At 39.2% G+C, this 12,648-nt stretch overlaps 1 protein-coding gene across 1 annotated transcript; it reads left to right on the plus strand.

Moving 5' to 3' along the window:
- The first annotated feature begins 2,794 nt into the window (after positions 1 to 2,794).
- On the plus strand, positions 2,795 to 12,303 carry MRPS30 (mitochondrial ribosomal protein S30). Its single transcript, XM_086362550.1, has 5 exons — positions 2,795 to 3,398; positions 5,925 to 6,070; positions 7,399 to 7,504; positions 9,206 to 9,382; positions 11,765 to 12,303. The coding sequence occupies exons 1-5, from the start codon at positions 2,810 to 2,812 to the stop codon at positions 12,052 to 12,054; spliced, it is 1,308 nt and encodes a 435-aa protein (XP_086218676.1). The 5' UTR covers positions 2,795 to 2,809; the 3' UTR covers positions 12,055 to 12,303.
- Positions 12,304 to 12,648: the final 345 nt, after the last annotated feature.

Genomic DNA, 12,648 nt, shown 5'->3' on the forward strand with positions numbered 1-12,648 from the left:
AGCAGGTTTCAAAAAGCCATTGGAGAATGCCATAGCTTTTGACCATAATACTTTATTTAGTATTCTTTTAATATTTATTTGACTGCAGCAGGTCCCAGTTGCGGGATCTTGGCTGCAGCACATGGACGTCTCTCTGGCTGTGGTGTGTGGACTCTAGGATGCAAAGGCTCAGTCGTTGTGGAGGGCAGGCTTAGTTGCACCACAGCATGTAGGCTCTTTGTTCCCCCACCAGGGATCAAACCTGCTTCCCCTGCATTGCAAGGTGAATTATTAACCATTGGACCACCAGGGAAGTCCCTTATCTATAATAGTTAAAATCTAAGGCCAGTAACAACCTTAGTAGAGAAGATCATAATATCCATTTTCTTCCAGGAGAATGTCAACTAAATAAACATATATAGATAAATATATGTTTCACAGATTCTATTCCTTCCTCAAATCTTAAATCTACTTTCCTGCTGCCTTCTCTCCTTCCAAAAAAAAGATGAGAGATTAAAGGAAAAATGAATTTCTTGTCCATTGGCCTTTTCTCATTCCACTGCTTAGGCCCCAAATTTTAGATACTTTCTCTTACCTACATTAAAGTCAAGATCTATGATCACTCCCACTATCTTCACTGCTATTGTCTCTTAAAGTCACTGAGTTTTTGCCTGAAATATGGCAAACTGTCTTCTAATTGATTTCTCTGCTTCCAAATTTGATATTTTATAATCTATTTCCAAATCAGTCAGAGTGTTATGGACTGAATTGTGTCTCTCTAGCATTCCTACGTTTATGCTCTAACCTCCAATGTAACTGTACTTGGAGAGAGAGGTTTTTGGAAGAAATTAATGTTAAACATGGTCTTAAGGGTAGGGCTCTAATATGATAGGCCTCTCTCTTTATAATAAGAGGCCCAGGAGAGCTCAGTTTTTACCATGTGAGGACACAGCAAGTGGGGAGTTGACTTCATGCCAGGAAGAGAGCTCTCACCAGAACCCAAGTATGCTGGCACCTTCATCTTGAATTTCCAGCCTTTAGAACCATGAGAAAATAAATTTCTGTTGTTAGGTCCCCAGCTTATGGTATTAAAAAGCCTAATGCATAGAGTAATTAAAAAAAAAAAAACAAACCTAAGTCACACCATGCATCCCTCTGAGTGGAACACTCCACTGGATTCTTACTCCTCTGAGTATTAGCTAAGAGTCCTAGCGATCCTAGATATTGCCTTTAGGAACCTATAAATTCTGGCTTCTTTCCTTCCTAATTCCATTTCCTACTACTCTCCCCTCCATCACTTCCCTTCAACCACACTGCCCTCCTCTTATTCTTCAACCCACCAGGCATATTCCCATCTCAGGCATATCCCCATCTCAGGGCCTCTGTGCCAACTATTCCTTCTGACAGAATTCTCTTTTCTCAAGTCATGATTCACTTCTCACTTCCTTTGAGCCTTTGCTCAAATATTAAAGACTTAATGAAAAAAATAATGAATTTATGGTATCTAAGTGTCAGTTTAATACACTCGCAACTTTATAGAGTTAAATTGTATCACCTGTTATAGCTTAAAGGAATACAAATTATAACTTCCTTTTAGTAACAAAATGTTTGGTTTTTAATACCCTCAAGGATTATTGCAGTAAATCCAAATAAATATTCCAGCTCCTAATTAAGATAGGAATGCGAGTAGATAAGTCACCTGAAATGACCTTATATTAATAGTTTTACTGATTGTAATGAATTTTTTCAGCAGATATTTGGTAAGTACCCACTATGCAAGATTAATTGGCCACTGAAGAATCAAAAATAAAACAGTCCCTACTTCAAGGAGCTCACAGAGTAGTAGGGACCAACTTATGTTGAAATAATCACTGCTTTTAACACAATGCAAAACTTAAACACAATTCCTTAATAGTTTTTATTTCCTTTTTTTTTTTAAGTTAAACCCAAGTAAAAGTATACTCCTCTTTTTGTGAATTATATCATTAAACTACATATCAACTAGCATAGAGATTGATATGGAATTATTTTCCTAAAAATTAGCACTAGTCATCTATGAGTGATGCTTTCATCATTTGAAAAGCAAGCATGTATCAAAAAACATGTTAGATCAGTATTTTTAATAACAGGTCTCAACCCCAAGAACTAAAATAGAAAAATGATGTTATTATATCCAAAAATGAAACGAGCAAATTTAGCCAAGGGAAAGAGGTTTCGCTCAAGAACGTTCCTAAAGTGTTTCTGGCCAAAATTTTGCCCTGTTTCTAAACAGGCTGCTGCTGCTGCTAAGTCGCTTCAGTCGTGTCTGACTCTGTGCGACCCCATAGACGGCAGCCCACCAGGCTCCACCGTCCCTGGGATTCTCCAGGCAAGAACACCGGAGTGGGTTTCCATTTCCTTCTCTAATGCATGAAAGTGAAAAGTGAAAGGGAAGTCGCTCAGTCGCGTCCGACTCTTAGCGACCCCATGGATTGCAGCCCACCAGGCTCCTCCGTCCATGGGATTTTCCAAGCAAGAGTGCTGGAGTGGGGTGCCATTGCCTTCACCGGCAGCATACCCTATTTAAAAGTTTCACACCTCCCCGCCACATCTCGGAAAACCTATCGGTGCACGAGTTCTTCCTTTCACCAACAAACTCCTAGGTTCACGAAAAAAACCAAGCTGTAGAAGCTCTATGATTGGCTAAGAAGTGAATGACGTAAGGTTTCTCAAGCCCACTAAGAATCATCCGCCCCAAACTGGCTCAGATTCCACCTTTTGATTGGTTCTTACGGCAAGAAGGCAGGGACAATTGCTAAAGTTGACCTCTGGGACCGAACCCCAGGAAAAGATGGCGGCGACCAAGTGCTGGAGGTTTGTGCTCCGTAGTCCAGGGCTGTCATTGCACACCGCGGCCGAGGCCGCCGTCACGGCTCCAGAAGTGACCGGATCAGATGTCAAGGCGGCCCCAGTCGCGCGCTACCCGCCGATCGTGGCCTCCCTAACTGCCGACAGCAAGGCGGCACGGCAGCGGCGAGTGGAGCGATGGCAGGCCACGGTGCACGCGGCCAAGTCAGTGGACGAGAAGCTGCGAATTCTTACCAAGATGCAGTTCATGAAATACGTAGTTTACCCGCAGACCTTCGCCCTGAACGCTGACCGCTGGTACCAGAGCTTCACCAAGACCGTGTTCCTTTCGGGGCTACCGCCGCCGCAGGCCCAGCCAGATCGGGAGCCCGCGCAGGTTGTGGACCTTGCTGCTCTGCGCGCGGCCGTCTGTGACTGTCTCCTGCAGGAGCATTTTTTTCTGCGGCGCAAGAAGCGTGCGCCCATCTACCAGGAACGCTACGCCGTCGCCTCACCCTTCTTGGACCAACTGGTACCTTCCCTCACCGGCTTGCTCAGCGCTTACAATCCCGTCCTGGCTGCCGCCGCCCTCGGTAAGCCTCGGGCCGCCTTTCGGGGCGGGGGAGGTGGGGATAGTAGGGGACCGTGGTTGCGTGCCAAGTCGCTTCAGTAGTGTCCGACTCTCTGCTGCCTCATGGCCTGTAGTTCGCCAGGCTCCTCTGTCCATGGAATTTTTCAGCCAAGAATACTGCAGTGGGTTGCTGTACCCTGCTCCAGGGGATCTTCCCCTCCCAGGGATGGAGCCGGCTCTCCTGTCTTCTGTATTGGCCGGCGGGTTCTTTACCACTAGCGCCACCTGGGAAGCCTGGTAAAGTCTCTCTCTGGGCCAAATTTGCCCCCTCTTCATTTCTTTCTGCTTGGTCAGTTCTTTCCCAGTCCTTTCGCTCCTAGCTAGGGGCCGCGTCCGGAGACTGGGTTGCCGTGTCTGTGCCTCCACTTACTAACTGTACTGCTTAGTGAAGGTCCAGCCAAATGGAAGAGTAGTGTTGGTTAAAAAAAGGGGCTCCTAGAGAGCGGGACAGACCTCGGGTTGCCTTTTCGCTCTTCCACCAAGTTACTGACCTTTTGGCGGTTTATAAACCGATTTTGGCCTAGTTTTTCCTTATTTTCAAGGTGAGAATACGATAATAGTACCACTTGGTTATAGAACTGTTAAGATTAAAGATGGTATTGATTAAAATACCTAACGTATATTCAGCACTTTCTGTATGCCTGACCTTGTTCTCTATTTTATATGTGCCAAATTTAATCCTTGCGATAACTTTACAGTAGGTAGCACTGTATTCATTAAAACCAAACAAACCCAAAGCACAGAGTCATAAAGTGCATTTAGTCAAAGAACCTATTGCTAGTAGATTTGGAGGACAGGCTTCAAACCCATTCATTTTGGGTTTCCAATAAACAGTAAAACTTCTGTTTTACTGTTAAAAGCAGGGTTGAAAAATAATTAATGGATAGTATTTTAAAGATCAGTGTTTCTGAAGCGTTCACTATTTTGTATCTGCCACCCCTGTAGGTATCTTAATAAATATTTATTGAGTTAATGTTACTATAACTGTAGGTGTATGTTCAACTGAGTCTTGTAGTGTGCTTGTTACTTCCCTGCCAGTTGGGAATGAAGTGGTCTCCAGGGAAACATCACAGACTTTTGCTCATGATTGATGGCCTGGGAAAGTTGACTTAATCTGCTCAAGACCTAGGTTCCTCTTGTATGTAATGGAGATGATGGCAACCTTTATGTACAGTTGGGAAGGTCCCCTGGAGGCGGAAATGGCAACCCACTCCAGTATTTTTGCCTAGAGAATCCCATGGACAGAGGAGCCTGGCGGGCTACAGTCCATGGGGTCGCAAAAAGTCGGACAGGACTGAGCGACTAATACTAAAACTTATACATATCTTTGAGAATTATTGTGAAGATTGAATTAGTAATTCATGAGACAGCTGTGACTCTTACTAAACTTTTTATATCTGGTTAGTGAGATTGCTGTTGCTCTTATTTTGTGTTTATTCTTAACTGAGAAACTTCTGACTGGTGTAAAATGGTACCTCATAGTGGTTTTGATTTGCATTTCTCTGATAATGAGTGATGTTGAGCATCTTTTCATGTGTTTGTTAGCCATCTGTATGTCTTCTTTGGAGAAATGTCTATTTAGTTCCTTGGCCCATTTTTTTGATTGGGTCATTTATTTTTCTGGAGTTGAGCTGTAGGAGTTGCTTGTATATTTTTGAGATTAGTTGTTTGTCAGTTGCTTCATTTGCTATTATTTTCTCCCATTCTGAAGGCTGTCTTTTCACCTTGCTAGTAATTTCCTTTGATGTGCAGAAGCTTTTAAGGTTAATTAGGTCCCATTTGTTTATTTTTGCTTTTATTTCCAATATTCTGGGAGGTGGGTCATAGAGGATCCTGCTGTGATGTATGTCAGAGAGTGTTTTGCCTATGTTCTCCTCTAGGAGTTTTATAGTTTCTGGTCTTAGGTTGAGATCTTTAATCCATTTTGAGTTTATTTTTGTGTATGGTGTTAGAAAGTGTTCTAGTTTCATTCTTTACAAGTGGTTGACCAGTTTTCCCAGCACCACTTGTTAAAGAGATTGTCTTTAATCCATTGTATATTCTTGCCTCCTTTGTCAAAGATAAGGTGTCCATATGTGCGTGGATTTATCTCTGGGCTTTCTATTTTGTTCCATTGATCTATATTTCTGTCTTTGTGCCAGTACCATACTGTCTTGATAACTGTGGCTTTGTAATACAATTATGTAAAGTTTAAAAATAAAATAAAATTAAAAAAATAAATTAAAAAAAAAAAAAAGAAACTTCTTTGGTCACCACGCTTAATGCACTGTGGCACAGGTAGAGAATAATAGTTTAAGCCTTATGTTTATGTTGTGATTGTTTAAGTTATCACATAATTCAAACTTTAATTTACACCAAAGGGTAACTTTTGGTGTATTTTCAATTAGCACAGTTGTTCTTAAATTCTGTATTGCTGAGCCTGGTATTCTGAGAATAACTAGATTTATTCAGATTATCAGATAAAAATGTTTTGAATATCTTTTGATAGATTGTAACCGCCCAGTTCACTTCTACTGGTTGCGAGGTGAAGAAATTATTCCTAGTGGTCATCGGAAAGGTCGAGTTGATGCTGTGCGATACCAAATAAACGATAAACCACACAACCAGATTCGAATATCCAGACAACTCCCTGAGGTAAGGATGTATTGCTTATGTGTCTGTGGACAGTTGAAGAGGAAGTATCAGCATGCTAGGTCAGTGGTCCCTAACTTTTTTGACACCAGGGACTGGTTTTTGTGGGAGACAGTATTTCCCTGGACTTGGGGCAGGAGTTGGTGGGGAATGATTTCAGGATGATTCAAGTGTGTTACATTTATTGTGCACTTAATTTCTATTTTTATTAAGTTGTGATATATAATGAAATAATTATAGAACTCACCATAATGCAGAGTCAGTGGGAGCCCTGAATTTGTTTGCTGCAACTAGACAGTCCCATCTGGGGATGATGGGAGACCGTGACACCAGAAGTATGTTGCTTATGTCCTGTCTGTAATTTCGTTTTGCCTACTGTCACTGCAGAAAACCCTGCTTCACAAAGATAGGATGTTGGAAATGGAAGTAGGCTTTTGATATGGAAAATGGAAGTGGCGGTTTGATAATCTGCCTTGCCTAAACATATGGAGATTTGAAGTTGTCTCAAACATATTTTTAAGACCACTGTTGTTTGTGATCTCAAGCAGTATTGTGAGCCACGGGGAGCAGCTGTAAATACAGACAGGGCTTTGCTCACCTGCTGCGCACCTCTTGCTTTACAGCCCGGTTCCTGACAGGCCGTGGACCAGTACCTGTCCACAGCCCAGGAGTCGGGGACCCCTGTGCTAGGTAATGGGTTAGGAAGGGTGAAAAGCTTTGGGTAGAGCCCTTTCCTTTCAAGTGTATTTGGAGTACATCTCATCTGAAATGCTTTTTCAGCTTTTTAACTGTATATTCTGCAGAGGTCAGGTAATAATTTTAAGTGAGGTTAAGACATCAGGTTTTAGGACCATACAAATCTTTTCATTTTCTTAATATAAAAATGCTGATGATAGTTTATGATTATAATTTATAGTGAACTATCCTATCTCATTGTAAATCGCATTTTTACAGCTAGAAGTATTCATTTTACAGGTATCCAGTTCTTTTGGAGAAAGCAAGTGTATTCTGAATATTATCTGTTTGTCCATGTCAGAGGTTGACACATTTCTTCTGCAAAGGTCCAAATAGTAAATATTTTAGGCTTTAGGGGCCATAAGTTTCTGTTGCATTCTCAGTTCTTATCATGTAAAAATAGCCCTGTACCATATATAAATGAATTTACATGACTGTGTTCCAGTAAAACTTTATTTGGAAAAACAGTTAGCTGGCTAGATTTGGCCCATCATTAGATGGTAGAGTTTAATCATTTAAGATTTTTAACTATTAAGAATGTGAGTAAAATATATGCTAGTGTTGCTGTGAATTTACTTATGACTTTTTTCTTTAAGTTTGTGCCACTGGATTATTCTGTACCTGTAGAAGTCCCTGTTAAAAATTGTAAGCCAGACAAACTCCCATTATTCAAACGGCAATATGAAAATGCCATCTTTATTGGTAAGTTTCTCGTTTAATAAATGTGTTCAAAGTGTCCTGTGCAAATTTGCATAATTAATTTTTGATGACTAAGAAGTTCAGCCTGTCCATGAGCAATGTAACTCATCTCAGGTTGCAATATACATGAAAATTGAAAGAAAATATTCTTTCAACTTATCATTTAAAATTTTATGTTTCTACTCAATTACAGTATTTAAGGTTAAAAAACAGTTATAGTTTCTGATTTAACTTTACTCTGCCTGAAAGTCACTAGGTCCATGCAAATGACACATTTCTTTTCCTCTTTATGACTAATTTTCCGTTGCACACACATGCGCACACACATACATGTATATATATATATATACACACACTAACACACCACATTTTCTTTATCCATTCTTTTGTTGAAGGATATTTAGGTTGCTTGCACATCCTGGTTTTGTAAATAGTGCTGCTATGAACATTGGGATTCATGTATCTTTTGCAGTTCTGGTTTTCTCCAGATATGTGCTAAGGAGTGGGACTGCTGGGTCACATGGTATTTCTGTTCTTAATTTTTAAAGGAATCTCCATGCTGTTCCCCATAGTGAATATATCCATTTACATTCCCACCAACGGTGTAGGAAAGTTGCCCTGTCACCACACCTTCAGCATTTGTTGTGTATTTTTGATGATAGCCATTTTGACTGGTATGAAGTGGTACCTCATGGTAGTTTTCTTTTGCGCTTCTCTAATAATCAGTGATGCTGAGCATCTTTTCATGTGACTTTTGGCCATCTATATGCCTTTGTTGGAGAAATGTCTATTTAGGTCTTCTGTCCATGTTTTGATTGGGTTATTTGTTTTTTGATATTGAGCTGCATGAGCTAATTGTTTATTTTGGAGATTAATCCCTTTAGTGCCACTGAACTATACAGTTAAATATGGTTAAAATAGTATGTTTTAATGTGACTTTTACCATAATTTAAAAAACATAAAAAATAGTTATACATGTTATGCTTTGTTTATTTGTTATTTATATGGAAAAGTATGTTTTTTCAAAAATGAAAAAGTATAGAGCTGAATTTGAGGTAGTGATTGAGTTTTTTCAACAAAAGCCTCCCATTTGTGTAACAAACTATGATGGTTTGTTGATGATGGTTACATCAGGAATATAAAAATTAGTCTCTGCCCTCATGCAGCTTACACTTTGGCTATTTTTTCCCTGTTTATTAATTCCTAGCTGACTAAAAAACATTTTTAAGAAAGCAGCTGTATGCTGGTCCTCCAGAACTGTTTTATCAGTCCTATATCAATCACTGTGGTGGTCTTGGAGAGTGAATTATGGGGAACTTTTGGTTGAAAACACTTTCCACTAAAATCAAGAATGTCAGCATTGTAAAGAAAGTTTTTAAAGTTATGAAATGTTTGCATCCTTTGGTGAATATGACCGGGAGAATAACAAATTGCCCAATGATGACCAAGGAGTTTGAGAAAACTGACATAATAGGGAATTATAAATTTTACATATATTCTTTGGACTGATGATGATAGCTGGCAGATTGTACTTTCAGGTGAAATTTTTTATAAACAATAAGTAAACCAAGCTTTCTATTCGTATATTTTGAGTGCTGATCACATAATGAGTAGAGATATATGCATTTGAAGTAAATACTGTGGACGTGTTTCTAGATTCCCTACTTGTGCGTTTCATCTGAAATGTTTTTATTTTGCTCTCAGGAACAAAGACAGCAGATCCACTCTGTTATGGACATACCCAGTTTCATCTGCTACCTGACAAATTAAAAAGGGAACGGCTTTTGAAACAAAACTGTGCTGATCAGATAGAAGTCATTTTTAGAGCTAATGCTATTGCAAGCCTTTTCGCTTGGACTGGAGCACAGGCTATGTATCAAGGTAAAACTAGTTTTATGGCATCAATGATATTGGGAAACATTTTAAGAATTTAGCAGGTCAAATTATTTTCTTTAGGTTAAAACGTAGGTAGAATCTTAACATTTTGAAAACTTGCATTAGCACACAATGCAATTGTTTTAAAATCCATAATTAAATATTTTACATTTGTAGTTGGTTAGTGACACTTTGGTAGTTACCATCATCTTTTACTTTGACCATTTTTGTGTGAATGCATTTTTTTCTGATGATATTCTCAAATATTTCAAAGACTAGCTAACTGAATCAACTCTGGATGATAACAGCTTTCTGAAACTAGAAAATGAACTGCTTTCATGGATTAAATTTTAGATTAAATCACAGTTACCATGTATAATTTCTTTGAGGACCATATCTAGGGTGTAGATTGGGAGACAGTTCATTCAGTTAATGGCTTATGGTTTTTACATACCAGGCACTGTTGGCCTTGGAGATACAGTGTTGAATGAGAGAGATCCTGCTTTCCTGGAGCTTATATTATAGTAGGGATAGTAAAAGATAGTAAACATGTAGTGTTTTAGAAAGTATTAATCACTTCAGTCATGTCCAACTCTATGTGGCCCTATGGACTGTAGCCCACCAGGCTTTTCTGTCCATGGGAATTCTCCAGGCAAGAATAGTAGAGTGGATAGCCATTCCCTTCTTCAGGGAATCTTCCAATTAGTGGTGATGCTCTGAAGAGAATATACTAGATGGAGGGTAGAATGTGCATAGGGTACAGGTATAAATGAGGCATGGGGTAGAATCACTTTAGACGTTTAGAGTTAGTTAATTCAAGGGAGGTCTCTAAAGATTTTCATTTGAACAGAAACCTGAGGATGAGGAGCCCTCTTTGCATAAACTTGTGGGAAGGACACTTCCAGACAAAGGGAATGACAGGTAGCTCTGAGGTAGGAACAGACTTGAAGTGTTTAAGGAACATCATGAAGGCTGATGAAGAAAGGGAGTGGGAGAATGAAGATAGGGAGCTGGAGTGAGATAGAGGGAGCTGGAGGCATGTCACAGAGGACTTTCAGAGCCCATTGGGAGCCACTTGACTTTTGTTACAAAACCAGAAGTAATAGAATGCATACCTAGGTTGTTGCTGCTGCTGCTGCTAAGTCGCTTCAGTCGTGTCTGACTCTGTGTGACCCCATAGACGGCAGCCCACCAGGCTCCCCTGTCCCTGGGATTCTCCAGGCAAGAACACTGGAGTGGGTTGCCTTTTCCTTCTCCAGTGCATAAAAGTGAAAAGTCAAAGTGAAGTTGCTCAGTCATGTCCGACTCTTTGCGACCCCGTGGACTGCAGCCTACCAGGCTCTGTCCATGGGATTCTCTAGGCAAGAGTACTGGAGTGGGGTGCTGCTACTCTTATATAAACATCCAGGAGGAGTTTTAACAGTGATTTAATTATTGCCAGGCTCACCTTTTTTTTCCTTTGTATATGTATTTTTAACCTCATACTCACAATTGTTGACTTATGTCTTTATAATAGAACTAACTAGACAAGAGTAGGAATACAAGTAGACAATCAGAAAAATTAAGAGGAAACTTTATTGAAGATGTTAGAATGGCATAGTTTATTCATGAAAAATAAAGTACTTCTTTTTATATTATAATTAATTCTGTATTTTAACAATACTGTTTATTGGCTGCCTTCATTAAAGTTGATATAAAATATATATGTGGCAAAATGTACAACTTACTGCATGCCCCTTGAATTTAAAAGTATTAAAGCTAGTCAGCCTGGACCAAGAAACAGCCAGAAAATTTGAATAATAAAGATATTCAGATATCCTAGAACCTTATGATGACATAAAATACACGAGGCAGAATGAAAACAACTCATAAAACCGATTTTGAATTATAAATTAAGACATAGAATTCATCTGATAACTACATGGTTGAAGTTCTTAGAAAGTCAAGGGTTTTTCTGAGGGCTTTTTTTTTTTTGTAGATTTGGTGAAATAAATGTCTGTACTGGTTATTGGGTGGTAGATGCTGCTGGTATAAGGGAAATTTGAACGTATTTAGGGTTGGTGAATAATGACGTGGAGACCTCTGCATAAATGGACCTCACTTCTCTTCTTAGGTGAAGTGAGTTAAGGTTGAAATCTGATGAAGTCCAAAGTTGTTGAAAAGGTGTATCATGAACTTTGTGGCTCCTGGAAGGAAGGAAATAGTTCTTGATGCAGAAATGGAATATAGAATTAGGATGGAGAAGATAGCGAAAACATTGAGATCTTTAGAAATTTGGCAGGTAAAATATCCAGTTTATAGGAGGTATTTTATATCCTCTAGTGTGCGTGTTTTGTTTTGGTAAAATATATTCTGTATATGAGTTTCAGCATAACTTTTCTTCTACAGGATTCTGGAGTGAAGCAGACGTTACTCGACCTTTTGTCTCCCAGGGTGTGATCACGGATGGAAAATACTTCTCCTTTTTCTGTTACCAGTTAAACACTTTAGCACTGACTGCGCACGCTGATCAAAACAACCCTCGTAAAAATATATGTTGGGGAACACAAAGTATGCCTCTTTATGAAACAATTGAAGATAATGATGTCAAAGGTTTTAATGATGACGTTTTACTTCAGTTAGTTCACTTTCTACTAAATAGACCAGAAGAAGACAAAGCACAGCTGTTGGTAAATTAAGAAAAAACATTTGCTTTGGGAATACTTAAATTTCACTGAAGGAACAATAAAAGGAATTTTGGCAATGAGACTTCTGTTAAATAGTAAATACATTGATTTTGAGACAAATGTTTCTTTATGTTAACCTGTGATTAGACCTTTCATTTTGCTCAAAGTACTAAGAGATTTAATTTTAGATACAGTATGTTGATTTAAATAATTTCATTCATATGTGGCTAACTGATGAGACTAATAGAATAATCTTCAATACTTGGTGTTATTTGTTTCTGTGTGTAAGCGCATATCACTGCATACCATTCACTGCATGATAGGCCAGTAATCTGAGAGACAAGGAGTTGGGGCAAGGAAAAATGACTTTATTTGGAAAGCCAGCAAGCTGAGAAGATGACAAATTAATGTCCTAAAGAATGATTTTAATTTGAGATAGAATTTTAGCTTTTATGCTAGGGAAGGAGGAGGGAAGCAGGGTGCCTGATCAGATTGTGGACCTTATTCTGATTGGATGGTAATGAGATAATCAGGTGGTATTTTGGGAGTCAACATTATCAACCTGATTCCAACCTGGCTGGGGTCTCAGAATATTAACTATAACCC

The sequence above is a fragment of the Bos grunniens genome, chromosome 20 (assembly GCF_055505025.1).
Source record: "Bos grunniens cultivar Pamir isolate PY7600 chromosome 20, Bosgru_T2T1.0, whole genome shotgun sequence".
Classification (NCBI taxonomy): domain Eukaryota; kingdom Metazoa; phylum Chordata; class Mammalia; order Artiodactyla; family Bovidae; genus Bos; species Bos grunniens.